Raw genomic sequence first — 15,704 nt, forward strand, 5'->3', positions numbered from 1 at the left:
AAATTATCATTTGTTTAAACAATGAACTTGAAGTCAACCTATTTAGTCAAAGCATTGGAATAATAATGAACTATTATAAAATGATATGCCATTGAAATAACAATATAGTAATATGTTTAAACTAAAGAAAAACTAATACATTAAACCTTTTTTTTATGACTTTACAACATGAATACTTGAAATAAAGTGGGAAGAAACATTTACAAAACATTCTTGGCCATTGAATGTGTGTTCTTTAGCCTACTCTTTCCTGATTGACTTCTCCTATAGCTTCTCAATGGAGTTAAGTAGAATCTCAATAGACCATTGTTGTCGACGTGATTGGGTGAATACCGGGCACTCCTGTTACGCTGCAATGAAAAATCTTCTCTTTTCTTAACCGAAATGCCTCTGGTCTCACCACCAGCGTTTGGATTACTCAACAAACCATCGATTTTGCAGGTGGGTTTTCGACAGCTGACACTATAGCTACGTATAAGCTTTTGACTTACTGATCCATTGGTTTCACCATTAGCCACTCTCCTTAGATTCTCCCAAGAATTAGGGACCGTGGGATCAGCCACATTCCCTCCAACTAAAATATCTTCTTCGTTAACAAGACCGCATTTTGGCTGATCGCTTCGCTGTTTCTGCATCAGGTTCAGACCCCACAAATTCCACTTTCTTTGCCACCCTTGTGATTTCTTCAACCCCTTTTGAGTTCGCCCAATTGGAGGAACCGAATCTGCAGCATCCTTAGATGAAGTTGATTCAACACTCTCCAAGCTCTCATCTTTGACAGATTTCAACTTGGCATCCCTCAAATCTCTATTAGTGATAAGCAATTTAGCGCCAAAGAACAATTCAGTTGTTGCTGGAGAGACCTTAGCGTTCGAATTCAACTTCAAGTCGTCAACTTCAGCTAAACCCCCTTTCCTATGCAAGGAGTTTGAGCAATCAAAACTCCTCCTGCGCCTCTGCAAAGGCAAAGACTCTGAATTGTAGTAGTCCTTTGTTTGAGCTGTACCCCCGGGACTCATCTCTCCATCTTTGACCAAGTTCGTGTCTGATACACAACTCTCATTCTCACCATCAGAAAGCTTGGTATCCTCTACAACCGAGACCATTGGAGTTAGCCGTGGATATGCAGCTCTGCCAATCAAATACCCATCCCAAGAGGCTCTAGGCTCATCAAAGGAGTACCTGTATTCATCCAATGACATTCGACCAGCATCCATGGATAATCTTGGATCGGTATCACAAGACCTACGCCCCAACCCATAGTCTCCAACCTCTGATTGGGTTTCTCTCAAATGCCTAGGACTACATCTCTCAACCCCTAAAACCCCACCATCATTGTCATCATCGTTGTTGAGCTTCTTGCCCTTCGGTTTTCGCCCCCATTTCCTCAACTTCTTGCTCAAACCAGACGCAGCAACCCAAAATGTCCCGGCAATGTCCTTCAAATCCTTCCCTGTACCTTTCTTCTTCTTCTTGCATTCAAGATCTATAAACTCCTTCATAGGCCTTAACTCACAACCATCTTCCTCATCAAGCAATCCATGCTCAGAAACCCTAATCTCACCCTCATTCCCATTCCTGTCCTCTTCTTTTAACTCAAACCTTAAATTCCCCAACTCAACCTCAAACTTTCCAGCTGTACCTTTCCTCTCATCATCAAGATTAAAGAGGTTATACAAACTATTCCGCGCCCTAACATCGCAAGACCTACGTCTGGTAGGGTCAGAAGGGTTAGCAAAGACCTCAGACTTGGGTCCATTGCATGATTTACTACGACGAAGCTCTGATCCAGAAGAAGAAGCAGCACCAGCACCAGAACCAGAACCAGCTTGGTTTCGAGTGGGAGTGTCGTTGTTAACAGAGGCTTCAATACCAACCAAGCGTTCTCTGAGGCATGAAGCACAAAACCCAGTAATGGGTATGCTAGGATGACGGTGACAAGTGGAAAGACGTCTAGACTGAGCCTGAGCAAGAGCCAATGGTTGAAGTGGGATGACAGCCATGACTACTACTAAGGCTGAACATCGATTGATTTGGTTGGATTATGTAAAAATGGTGTTGCAACATCCAACAAATAAATCTGCATAAATTAAACCTAATTAATTCATCTCAAAAACTACCAAACCCAAATCTCAGAATTCCATACAGTTTCTAATTAGGTTTTGCCATTTCAGCTTAAACACAACTCAAGCTCACTAAACTACAATAAAAATCAAATTTTTACGAGTGTTGGGGATCACAAAACCACATTTATTAATGTTTAAGTGCATAAATCAGAGACAATGTTGGTTAGTAGTAGTACCTACCTGTTGGAGTGTGAGAAGGAGGAGAGAACAGGAAATGGAGAAGAGGAGGCCGGCGTCGGTGGAGGCCGTGAGAAGGGAAGGTCTGGGGTTGGGGTTGGGATTGGTGACCGTGATGGTGAGAGAGGGTAGGGTAGGGTAGTCTGAAACTTTTAGGTCATATTTGTTTCACACCACTTGCCCACTAATCCATTAAAATCACCACTCCTATGTTTCTTTCCTTCCATTTTCAGCTTTTACAAATACTCTCACATTTCCTAAGGTCATCTCAAACCGAACTCTAAAACGCTAAATATAGTGTAATTTCACGCTATATTTATTCTAATGGGACACTAACGCTATACTCATAAATAACTTTGTCTACAGCATTCCACCAAATTTAATGAGACACTGTAGACCACACTATTTTTTTTTAAATAATAATTAAATAATACTTTAAAAAAGAAAGACTAAATAATTACATATATTTAATATTAAAATATTCTTGTTATATTAATAAAATAATAAATAAAGAATATAAAATTTGGTGTAATTTTTAGTATTGTTTGTGGTTAGAATTGAAAAAAATATTAGTATTGATATAATAATTTTTTGGTATTAATTATATACTAAATTTGAGTTTTCCCATTGAAAATGCCTTAAGATTATATGATTTAATCTTAAAGACTAATTTGATGTGAAATGTTGTTCAATATAGACGAGAATAATTTATAGTATAAATATTTGTTTAACTTTCAGTTGCAAATAAATATTTAAATTTAATTTTTAACGGTAATAATAAATTTTTTTAAATCATTTAAGTAGTTTAGAATGTCAAAAATAAAATTTATTTATTTTATTACACACGGGACTATATTTTCTCATGCGTATTTTATTTTTATTTACTTATCGGTACCATAAATTATTCAACATATATATGATAATAATAAATATTGAACTAATTTTTTCAATACCGAATTTCAGATAAGCTCCCTTTGTCTCTCTACATTATTTTTTTTATTCTCAATGTATTTATCTAATTTATTTAGTAAATAATTAAAAATATCACTCACCAATATATTATTATTTTATTTTAATTTTATTAGGCTATACTAGAGTTGTTATTTTTTATTTTTTTAGGCTGACTAGAGTTGACAAACTTTTTGGGGACATTACTATAAAATGGCTCATTTTTTATATCTACAAATCAATTTTTTTTAATGTGGACAAGTGAAGACTTAAGTGGACAGGTGTTGTATTTAGTATTTACAAATAAATTTGAAAATTATAATATAAAGATTGAGTAATTTACACTATAATAGTTAAATTTAACTCTAAGTTGTAAATAAATATTTAAGTTTAATTTTTAACAGTAATGATACTTAAATTATATTTTTAGAACTCTATAAGTGTTGAGAAATAGAAATTCATGACTTCTGGTGTAGACCTTTGGTGTTGCAGTGTGCTCCTCCATACTGTCGATTACAGCCCCTTTCATATGGACAGATGTCATTCCTCTGTTGTGGTCCAAGAATCTTGGACTAATGATTACACCTTTTTCAATTCTGTTAGGATATTCTCTCCTATGTAATCTTCCTTGGAAATTGGCATTGCCACCTGTATAGAGCCGTTGCTCTACTCACCTCTTTTGTAACAACCTTCAATTAATATAAATACTGCACTCTGGCTCATGGTTGAAATGGGCTGAGAAAACATTTTCCATATTGATTCTAAAATCAAACTTGGTATCAGAGCCATTCTTTGACCTCTGTCAATGGCTACTCCTCAAGAACAGCAAACCAACGAAGGAGGGTCACAGACTCCCTCTGCTGTTAGCACCAACAAAAATGGTGCAGCTCCGTCCCAGCTTCCCAACACCTTCTCTCAGCCACCTACAACACTTAACCAACCCTTTTCATTAAAACTTGACAGAAATAATTTTACCTTGTGGAAAACCATGGTATCCACCATTGTCCGAGGGCACAGACTCCATGAATACCTTAATGGCACTAAAATGTGTCCACCAGAATTTGTACCAGTCGTTGGTGAAGCCAAGTATGAAGGGGAGCTCGAAACGAATCCAGAGTATGAACAATGGATAATCAACGACCAACTCCTCATGGGTTGGCTGTATAGCTCGATGACTGAAGGAATTGCTACAGAAGTTATGGGTTCTACTTCTGCAGCTGGTCTCTGGAGGGCTTTGGAAAGCCTGTATGGTGCCTATTCCAAGTCAAAAATGGATGACACCAGGACTCTAATCCAGACAGTACGCAAAGGATCTACGCCAATGGGTGAGTACCTTCGACAAAAGAAAAACTGGTCTGACATACTTGCTCTTGCAGGTGACCCGTACCCTGAAGCGCATTTGGTTGCTAACGTTCTGTCTGGACTTGACGCTGAGTATCTCTCTACCGTGGTACAAATCGAAGGAAGGTCAAGCACATTATGGCAAGAGCTTCAAGATATTCTCTTGAGCTTTGATAGCAAAATTGAGAGGTTACAAACTCTCACCATCAATGGCAAAACCAGCAACTCCACAACTCCTCAGGCCAATGTTGCTGCTAAAAACAACCCTGGATCCAGTTCCATGGGTCGAGGGCGTGGTGCTAATAATCACAATCAATTTTCTGGAAGTGGAGGTCGATTCTCTGGGAATCGTGGCAGCTCTGGAAGGTTTCGAGGAAGAGGTCGTGCCAATACAACTCGACCAACTTGCCAAGTGTGTGGCAAATATGGCCATTCTGCAGCAATTTGTTACAATCGGTTCGATGAAAACTTCATGGGAACTGATCCTAATCAATCAAATGGAGGAAACAAATCAACACAGAACAACCACAATGCTTTTGTTGCTAGTCCTGAAATTTTGGAGAGCGATGTGTGGTTTGCTGACAGTGGAGCCAGCAACCACATCACCTCGGACAGTTCCTCACTAAACCAGAAGCAGCCGTATGGTGGTAAGGAAACAGTTGTTGTAGGTGATGGATCTAAACTCACTATATCTCACATTGGTAGTGGTGTTTTGAACACTAATGATGGCAAACATCTATTATTAAAAGAGATGTTACTTGTTCCTCAAATAGCTAAAAATTTGATTAGTGTTTCTAAACTTACCAGTGATAACAATGTCCTAATTGAGTTTCATTCTAATGTTTGTTTGGTGAAGGACAAAACAACTCAGAAGGTGGTGCTTCAAGGAGTGCTTAGAGATGGATTGTACAGACTGGAAACACCCCTTCATCATCATTCTACCACAGGTTCAACTCATACAAAGTCCACAAATAAAAACCAGTCTGTGTCAACCTGTTTTCCTGCATGTTTTTCTGCTGAATCTAGTGTAAATCAGTGTGAAACTAATGAAAATCGTGTGTCTAGAATAGATGTTTGGCACAGACGTTTAGGCCATCCATCACCCAGGATTTTAAATCTTGTTCTAGAGTCCACTAATGTAAGAAAATTAAGAAATGAAATGCCAACTTTCTGTGATGCATGTCAATATGGGAAGTCCCATGCTCTTCCACATAAGCTGTCATCTAATCGTGCAAAGAATGTCCTTGAACTTGTGCATACTGACCTGTGGGGGCCTGCCCCCATTGCATCTAATATAAATCATAGATACTACATACATTTCCTGGATGACCATAGCAGATTTGCTTGGTGGTATCCTCTTAAAGCCAAGTCCGAAGCATTAAATGCTTTTATACAGTTTAAAAACTTTGTGGAAAACAAGTTTGATAAGAAAATTAAAAGTTTGAGAACGGACTGGGGAGGTGAATACCAACCCTTTACAGCTTTAGTACATCAACATGGCATTGAATTCCAACATCCGTGTCCCCATGATTCAGCCCAAAATGGCCGTGCTGAGCGCAAACATAGGCACATTGTCGAAATGGGCCTTACTTTGCTTGCTCAAGCACAAATGCCACTCAAGTATTGGAGTGATGCATTTGACACTGCTGTATATCTGATAAACCGACTTCCCACTCCTATCCTTGGCCACAAATCACCTTATGAAATCTTGTTTAACCATAAACCCGATTATGCTTTTCTCAAGACTTTTGGCACAGCATGTTTCCCTTGCATACGCCCTTACCAAACTCACAAATTTCAGTTTCATTCTCTGAAATGTGTGAACTTGGGGTATAGCAATGCTCACAAAGGCTACAAGTGCCTCACTCCCACGGGTCGCATTTACATTTCTCGCAATGTTGTGTTCAATGAACTTGAGTTTCCCTTTAAAAAGGGATTTCTCAACAATTACCACACACCACAATCTGTCATTGTGCACAGTTCTTCCTGGTCTAGTCTTCCAGTCCCTACATTTGACAATGTCCAGGCTCCAAATTCTGGTTCTGTCAATCCTTCTGCTGAAGTCTCCTCTGATGCATCACCAACTTCACCTCAGGTACATTCTCCTTCACTAGACATGCGTTTCACTGAAAATAGTCCAGTTTCTGATCATGCAGGGGAGGATGATGGTGATTATGGTGCTGCGTTTGATGATCACTTTGATGATCATTTTGGTTCTAGTCCAACCAATGAATTTGTCATCGAACCAGTTCCAAATTCTCCTCATACACCAGCCACTGACTCCACTCATACAGATACTGAACCCAATTTGGAGACTCAACCAACTCTTGCAACAGCCTTACAGCCAACTCATCCTATGGTGACTCGAGGAAGAGCTGGTATATTTAAGCCAAGAACATATCTCACCACATCCAAAAATTCACCATCTACACTCACTGAACCAGATAGTGTTGAACAAGCTCTCAAACACCCTGGCTGGAAAGGTGCAATGGACACAGAGGTAATTGCACTTAAGAAAAATCGTACCTGGGTTTTGGTACCTCCTGCTGCATATCAAAACCTAATAGGGAACAAGTGGATATTCAAAATCAAACTGAGAGCTGATGGTACTATTGAAAGACTAAAGGCAAGACTAGTTGCAAAGGGTTTTCATCAAAGACCAGGAATTGATTATGGTGAGACTTTTAGCCCTGTGATAAAAGCCTCAACTGTGAGAATTGTTCTCACAATTGCTGTCTCAAGAGGCTGGGATATCAGACAATTGGACATTAATAATGCCTTCTTAAATGGCACCTTGGAAGAGGAGGTTTTCATGGTTCAACCTCAAGGTTTTGAAGAAGAAGGGAAAGAAAATTGGGTGTGCAAACTCAATAAATCTCTCTATGGCTTAAAGCAAGCCCCTAGAGCATGGTTTGACAAGCTCGAGAACACACTCATTCAATGGAAATTTCAGAATTCCAAGGCAGACACTTCATTGTTCTTTTTCAAAGATGAGAAAACTGTTATTCTTGTACTCATCTATGTAGATGACATAGTAGTGACTGGGAGTGATCTTGAACTCGTGTCCAACTTCATTTGCAAATTGAACAAGCTGTTTGCATTGAAGGATCTTGGACCCTTGCATTTCTTCCTTGGAATAGAAGTCTTCAGAGACATTACTGGGTTATATTTGACACAGACAAAGTATATCGAAGATATACTTAAGAAGGTTAACATGAGCAACCTCAAGTCGTGTCCCACTCCAATCACTGCTGGCAAAACTCTGTCGATAAATGATGGAGAACTCATGCAAAATCCCTCGATTTACAGAAGCATAATTGGGTCACTTCAGTACCTCTGCCATACAAGACCTGACATAGCCTACACTGTCAATAAGCTAAGTCAGTTCTTACAAAGTCCCACTGTTGTTCACTGGAATGTTGTTAAAAGGGTGCTGAGATATCTGCAGGGAACTAAGACACTTGGACTACATATCAGTTGCAGCAATAAACTCAGTATAACTGGATTTTCTGATGCAGATTGGGCATCATGTCCAGATGACAGACGCTCAGTTGCAGGGTATTGTGTATATTTGGGTGAAACTTTAATCTCTTGGTCCTCTAAAAAGCAGGATGTAGTGTCCAGATCAAGCACGGAGTCAGAGTACAGGGCACTAGCACATGTTGCAGCTGAGATCTCTTGGGTTGAATCATTGCTGAAAGAACTCAAATTCCCTCTGTTACTGCCCTCTATCACTTGGTGTGATAACATTAGTGCAAGTGCTTTAGCATCCAATCCGGTCTTCCATGCTAGGACAAAGCATATTGAAATTGATGCTCATTACGTTCGGGACAAAGTGCTACAAAAACAATTGGAAGTCAGGTATATACCCTCACATGATCAGATTGCTGATTTGTTCACCAAAGGACTACCCAATTCTAGATTTTCATTTCTTGTGGACAAACTTGGAGTGAAGATCTCACCCTTTCGTTTGAGGGGAGGTGTTGAGAAATAGAAATTCATGACTTCTGGTGTAGACCTTTGGTGTTGCAGTGTGCTCCTCCATACTGTCGATTACAGCCCCTTTCATATGGACAGATGTCATTCCTCTGTTGTGGTCCAAGAATCTTGGACTAATGATTACACCTTTTTCAATTATGTTAGGATATTCTCTCCTATGTAATCTTCCTTGGAAATTGGCATTGCCACCTGTATAGAGCCGTTGCTCTACTCACCTCTTTTGTAACAACCTTCAATTAATATAAATACTGCACTCTGGCTCATGGTTGAAATGGGCTGAGAAAACATTTTCCATATTGATTCTAAAATCAAACTATAAGTACCTAAATGTTAAATGTTAAACCATTATATCCACGTGTCATTTTTTTATTAGTATATTTGAACTAATTTTTTTTAAATAATAAAAATTTAATAACTTAGACCAACTAAGAATTGCCACGTGACAATTTATTTAACCATGTACCTATAGAAGTCCTAAAATTATAACTTAGGTATTATTAATGCAAAAAATTAAACTTAAGTATTTATTTACAACTGGAAGTTAAACTTAAATATTTATATCGCAAATTACTCAAATATAAATTCCTATTTAAATCTTTTTTTTTTTGTATTAATCCTTTTCTTTTAAACAAACACTATATTTTTATCTTAAAAAAAAAAACTACATATCTTTTAAAGAAAAAAATTCTCAAAAATTTACAATAACAATTATCATTAATATAAAGTGTTGTAAACAATTACTCTATGACAAAATTTCCCAAACTTTTAATATCATATTTTGTTTAATGTAATAGTGATATTGAAAATTAAATCATTATTACCAAACTTTATAATGGACTAATAATAAAATGAACAAAGAGAATAATAGTAATTTTTGTATGTGGCACTGATTTTGTAGTAGTCTTCTCAAGGTTATTTTAATATTCTTGAGTAGACTTTTGGGTTAATAGTATCTCTAATGAAAGATTTTAAATATGTGCTAAATTTAATAAAAAAAAATAAGTTTGTAATATATTTAGTTTATTATTGCAATTGTGTTTCAATAAATAAGATGTAAAATAATGAAAAATAATTAATTATATTAATAGTCATTTAATATTTTATTGAAAAAATATAAAAAATATTATTTTTTACTTTATTTATTATTAATATAGTAATAATATAGTAAATAAATGTAAAATTCAGTAAAAGTTAAAATACAATAATTAGTGACATTATAGTAAATAAAAAAATAGCACTTATTGTAGACTAAATTTAACACAAAAGTTATAAAATAAAGTAGCACTTATTAAATCTTGTGTTTTACAAAAATTATCAATTGAATTCTTTTTTTTAGAAAAAATGATAAATTAAACTCTATATTTTTTTTAAAACAATACATTGACCTCAATTTTTATCATTTTTTTAATATATTCAACATAGAAATTAGTTTTTAACACAAATAAATACAAAAAATATAATCAACTTGGTTATAACACTTCTAAGTCAGGTTATAATTAAGTTTTATTTTGATGAAAACTAAGTTCAAGTATTATTTCATACCATTTTAAAAAACATAGAATCTAAATAATCACTTAACAAAACAAATGGTCAAATTGATAACTTTTATAAATGCATGTTCTAAAATTGTATTTACTCTTATTAATAAATAGTGAGTTAATGTGTGTATTTTTAAAAGCATTATTATTAGCACCAATGGTGCGCCTAGCACTATCTTCGAGGTGACATCTTGTAAATAGTTAGTAACACTCTATAATAATTATTAAATTAAATTGTGTGGTGGTAAAATGTGTCATCGTGTCGTGTTCGTGTCATATTTTATGGGATTTGCTTTTATATTTTGTGTTAGGCGTGTTGACCCGTTTTTTGACTCGCGTCTAATTTTTTCAACCCTAAATCAACCCGTAAAAAATAGTATCTTGTTTATGTTGACTCACTTTAACTCGTTTTGCTATTGAAGTTGGAATATATAGAGAAAAATGATAAATTTAAGTTCCATTAAAAAACTTATATACATTTATTTATATAAAGTTTTTATATATATAATAAAAATTAAAATTTTAAAAATATTTTCAATTTTATTTTTAAAAAATTAAATTAAAATATTTTAACTAACATTGAATCACTGAATATATATTTTAACATAATTATATTACTATTAATTTTTTATTTTTATTTTATTTAAAAAAAATCGTCTCTAATTCGTGTTAAGCGGGTCGTATCGTGTTTGAGCCGTTTTTATTTCATGTCAAGTCGTGTCGACCCATTTTTGACTCACGTCTAATTTTCCTAACTCTAACCTGTAAAATTCGTGTCGTGTCGAAACCCGTTTTTCCACCCCTAGTAAAATACGATATTTAATTACACTAATAGCAATATAATACCTATTAGATAATATTAGACACCAATAACATTTATCGTGTTTTTATGGACAAATACTATTTTAAATCATGTATTTTACAAAAGTTATTGACTAGACCATAATTTTTAATTTTTTTTTTTTATAAAAAATAATTTGATATAGAGGTATTTTGATAAAAATGATTACATTTTCTTCTATATTTATCTATGCTAAAAATTGTTTTTAAATTAGTTAAATTAAAAAAAATTATCAAAAATTAAGCTCCATATATTATTTGTATTATTTTAAAAATAACAAAATTAATTTTATTATTTAAGAAAATAGGTAGTTGAATGAATAATTTTACCTAAACATTTGATATTAAGCCTATTTTTATATATTACATTAAAAAATAAAAATGGAAGAGCATAGATTGGCCAGAAAGTCATAGATAATAGGGCCCCAAGTGGAAACGACAGTAAAGAAAATGCCAAATCCAACGTCCACACACACTCTGAATCTGCACATTGATATCTACAAATCATGTGTTCTTTCCATAACATGTCTCACTTTAATACAAACAAAATTAACAACTTTATTTAATTAAACATACCAACTTTATTTAATAACACATTCAATTTTGAGGGAAGGGTATTTTGTCAATAAATTTTATGAACCAATTTAAGTCACAAGATCTTTGCTTTTTGCTTTTATGGCAATTATCTTCATTTATTTTATCTTCAATGCCAAGATTTTTGGGTGATCATAATGACATGAAAATGGAAAATATTTCAAATAATAAAAATATCATTATTTGGTACATGTCAAACACTATAGGTACAAGGTCTGGTTTGTGTTAAGACAGATTAGATCTGCATTTAGAACCCACTCGACAAAGGACCCAAAAATTATTTGCTAAGAGATCATAAAAATACTAATACTAATACTAATAATAATAAAAAAAAAGTGTAAATCCCAAATTAAATTCTAGTGAATTTTTGTTAGGGAAATTTGAATTTGTATCCATGTTTAATACCCAAATTAATTTTTTAAACTAATACTTATAACTTTTGGAAAAATAGGATCACTTTTCCCTAAGCCCTAAAATACCCCTCTCATTATTCTCAACCATCTCTCTCTCTTCCTCCTTTCTCTCTCAAAGCAATCCCACCCGAAACCCAATTAAGAAAGCACCAAATCCAACCGATCCACCTCCGGCGTTCCACCCAAAACGCCGATCGACCACCACCCACGGTGAACCACCGCACCCACGGTAGACCGCACCCACCCACCGACGGTAGACCGCACCCACCCACCCTAGATCGCACCCACCCACTCTTGACCGCCCCCACCCACTTCCTGCGATTTTCTCTGAAACTTTTTTTTTTTTTTTCCTGCGATTTGAGAGAGGGAAGAAGACAAAGGTCCGATGGTCGGACCTTGGGGGTCCGATGGTCGGACCCATCGGACCCCCAAGGTCCGACCATCGGACCTTTGAATTTTTTTTTTTTTTTTTTTTTTTTTTTTTCGCGATTTTGGAGAGAGAGGAAGAAAGGGTCCGATGGTCGGACCTTCGGGTCCGATGGTCGGACCCATCGGACCAGAAGGTCCGACCGGCTTTAATTTTTTTTTTTTTTTCCTGCGATTTGAGAGAGAGGGGAAGAGAGAGGTCCGATGGTCGGACCTTGGGGTCCGATGGGTCCGATTGGTCGGACCCCATCGGACCCCATGGTCCGACCATCGGACCTGGGGTGTGGGATTATTGGGACCAGCTAGATAGAGAGAGAAAGAGAGATAGTTTTAGTTTGGGGGTATTTTTGGGGTTTTGAAAAAAAAGGTATAGTTTTTTTAGGGTTTTAATTATTGGTTTAGAAATCAAATTTTTTGATTTTCTAAGCATAGAAAATCAAATTTCCCTTTTTGTTATCACAAATCAACTTAAATGAAAGTTTTCACACATAAGAAGCTTTACTTTATTCCACAATGCTTTTATCTGACATTGAAGAATTATGTAATGCTTGTTATTGAAGAAAAGTTAGAATATTAAACCACTTTTCTAACCAATAATATATAATTAAAATTACTTTATTAATGTAATTGGATGTGACATCCAATATTCTAGTTGTACTCCAACAAAATTGTAATTGGAACAACAAATTAAACCACAATTATTTCCAAATTTAAAACTTGGAAATATATATTATTGATCTATCATCTATTTATATATACAATTATAAATTGGGGTTATGAGTTTAGTAAATGAAAAGATTATGAACAATATACTTTTTGGGACACTATAGTGTGGCATTAGAGTGAGGAGTGAAGCTAATAAACAATTATATTAGGAGTAGAAATAACAAAAAAAAAATTACATTAGGTCTATAGGTAACAAAATCAGAATTGTAGCAAGTTACCTGTTACCAAAGTTTGCAGGGTTATAGCATAGCTCAAATGGTAACAGTGTAACGCCCCGATTTCCCGAGACGTCACACTAGCTAGTCCGTTTAAAACCATTTAAGATAAAGACAATAAAAGACTTCTTTAATAAAAAATAACTGAGCATGAGATCTCATTATTTTTAAAACAAAACATTTATTTATTCATAACTTTAAAATATAAAGCCTTACAAAAACTATTTGAATCATAATCTTAAATGAAATATTTTTAAACCAAAACATCGTGACAATCCCCTAACATGTAATCCATGCCTCGAGCTCGCCACCCTCACTGTATAGTTTTGCCTTTACCTGCACACAGAGTACCCGTGAGCTAACGCCCAGTAAGAAGAGCTATGTAGGACATAACCCCCCAACTATATAACATAGTCATAAGTATAACAATATCACAACATCAAATTAACTCATACCATACTTGCATACATATAACAACATGTCATATCACATATTATTCTCACATACAATACAACATCATATCACAGTGTAATCTTAATGCATGCTATACTCACACACATAACACATAGTATCTTATCGCACATTGTCCTCACATACGATAATCTACTCCCACTCATGTTGATCAGACATGAAGTGTAACTTGCCCTGCCTTGTGCTGTTCTCACACTCGACATCCAATAGGGCAATCCCTTATCACAAGTTGTACTCACCCATGAAAGGATAACCTGCAAGTAAACCCATACAAGCAGCCAAAAATATATCCTGCAGTGCTATGCTCACACCAGAAGCAGAACCTATCCTATAAGTGTTATCCTCACACAAACAGTCAAAAGCCTTATCACTATCACACACTAATAACATTAGCATAAAACAACAATCTACCATAAAACATGTAAATACAAACCCATAATACAGTTGTATGTTTCAACATACACCCTGTGCACAGATGTCCACTCTTCTTACCTCAGTTATTAAGAACACCTTCTTGCTACTCCAAGCACCTCAATGAATTTTCTTGTTGAGGACAAGATCCTCAAATCCCGCTGCTTAAGACTTGTTATCTCGTCATTACTACCTATAACAACACATGGTTCAAGGCCCTAACATTAAAATTCGTACTCTTACAGTACAGCAGAAAGATCACTATTTTTGACCAACAACTATACTAATTCAGTGAAAGTTGTCTTCATAAAAATTATAGGAAATTTTATTATCTTTCCAACGCCACTGGAATCACCTCAATCGGAGCTCTAAAACTCTAGATATGATCATTTTTGTAAAACAGTTTTTAATCCTGCGAATTTATCAAAACCTACGAATTTTTGTGACATTAATTCCATTATAATGTTATTTAATGCACTCATACAATAAATTAAACCCACTAAATAATCTATAAAACTCTAATAGACTTTCATATTGGGCTTTAATTGAGTAATTAACCTAATTCATAAAAACACCATAATTTTACCTTGACACTTACTATAATTTCAACTATGTTTAGAAATCTATCAATATTATTCTAAGCAATAGTCTCTATTCACTATTAGTAGAAATAAATGAATATTTATTCTCACACAAATTGTATAACAAATAAAATTTAAAATATATGTATATTTTTACCGGGCATTACATTCTACCCTCCTTAAAGAAATTTCGTCGTCGAAATTTAACTACCAAATACACGAGGGACTTCATGTTTGTCACCACTTATTACATGACCTCCTTATCTACCTTATGGACCCAACAAATATGTACTTAACTTTTATCTTATTGGTCAAACTACAACACATATAACATATACAGTCTAATTTAAGTATTGTTATTCCTTTATATATTACTTAAATAACAAACATACTCCATCACAATACTTACATATACGTGCTTTAAATACATAAATTTTGCAATAACATGCTCGTAATTTTATATAAAAAAAAAAAAAAACTCTTCTCTTATGAACATCCTTATATGCCACTTGAGAACACATTATACAATACAAAAATAACAAACAACAAGGAGTAGGGTAGAAGAACTTATGCAAACTTCTCTTTAATTGTTCCCATTCTTTCATTGAATGTTAATTTTTTTTTAACTTAATTTCCTCCATAAATCTACAATTCCGTTATTATAGTTACGTAGCATAATTATTAAGAATGTTGCCCTACACATAACGATCCAATATATCATCAACAAACCGATGTCATTCAAACAGACCACATGTCTTCTATAAATTACATGAACTACATGTAAGCTAAAGATCGTTAAAGGTCTTCTTACACATGCGAGCTAGCCAATATATAGGCTTAGAAACATACAAGTTAACATACTCTCAGGAATGAGCTACATGCATATCACTATAAAAGA

General features: G+C 34.8%; 1 protein-coding gene and 1 long non-coding RNA gene across 3 annotated transcripts; both read right to left on the reverse strand.

Moving 5' to 3' along the window:
* Positions 1-54: 54 nt before the first annotated feature.
* LOC133033087 (protein OCTOPUS-like) lies at positions 55-2,568 on the reverse strand. Of its 2 annotated transcripts, none has more exons than XM_061107667.1 (2): positions 2,303-2,568; positions 55-2,080 (listed from the first exon to the last, which is right to left on the reverse strand). In XM_061107667.1, exon 2 carries the CDS (start codon positions 2,001-2,003, stop codon positions 201-203), a length of 1,803 nt encoding a protein of 600 aa, XP_060963650.1. In that variant the 5' UTR covers positions 2,004-2,080; positions 2,303-2,568; the 3' UTR covers positions 55-200. The 2 variants fall into 2 exon arrangements, with proteins under 2 accessions (XP_060963650.1, XP_060963649.1); XM_061107666.1 differs by having other exon boundaries at positions 2,307-2,566.
* Positions 2,569-12,283: 9,715 nt separating this feature from the next.
* Positions 12,284-12,853, reverse strand: LOC133033054 (uncharacterized). The gene is made up of 2 exons (XR_009685508.1): positions 12,425-12,853; positions 12,284-12,371 (listed from the first exon to the last, which is right to left on the reverse strand). It is a non-coding gene; the product is annotated as an uncharacterized LOC133033054 (long non-coding RNA).
* Between the last annotated feature and the right edge of the window lie 2,851 nt (positions 12,854-15,704).

This window comes from Cannabis sativa, unplaced genomic scaffold (genome assembly GCF_029168945.1).
Source record: "Cannabis sativa cultivar Pink pepper isolate KNU-18-1 unplaced genomic scaffold, ASM2916894v1 Contig2, whole genome shotgun sequence".
NCBI lineage: Eukaryota > Viridiplantae > Streptophyta > Magnoliopsida > Rosales > Cannabaceae > Cannabis > Cannabis sativa.

Excerpts from the sequence above, each read along its gene's own strand:
- LOC133033087 (XM_061107667.1), bottom strand. The coding sequence starts at position 2,003 with ATGGCTGTCATCCCACTTCAACCATTGGCTCTTGCTCAGGCTCAGTCT.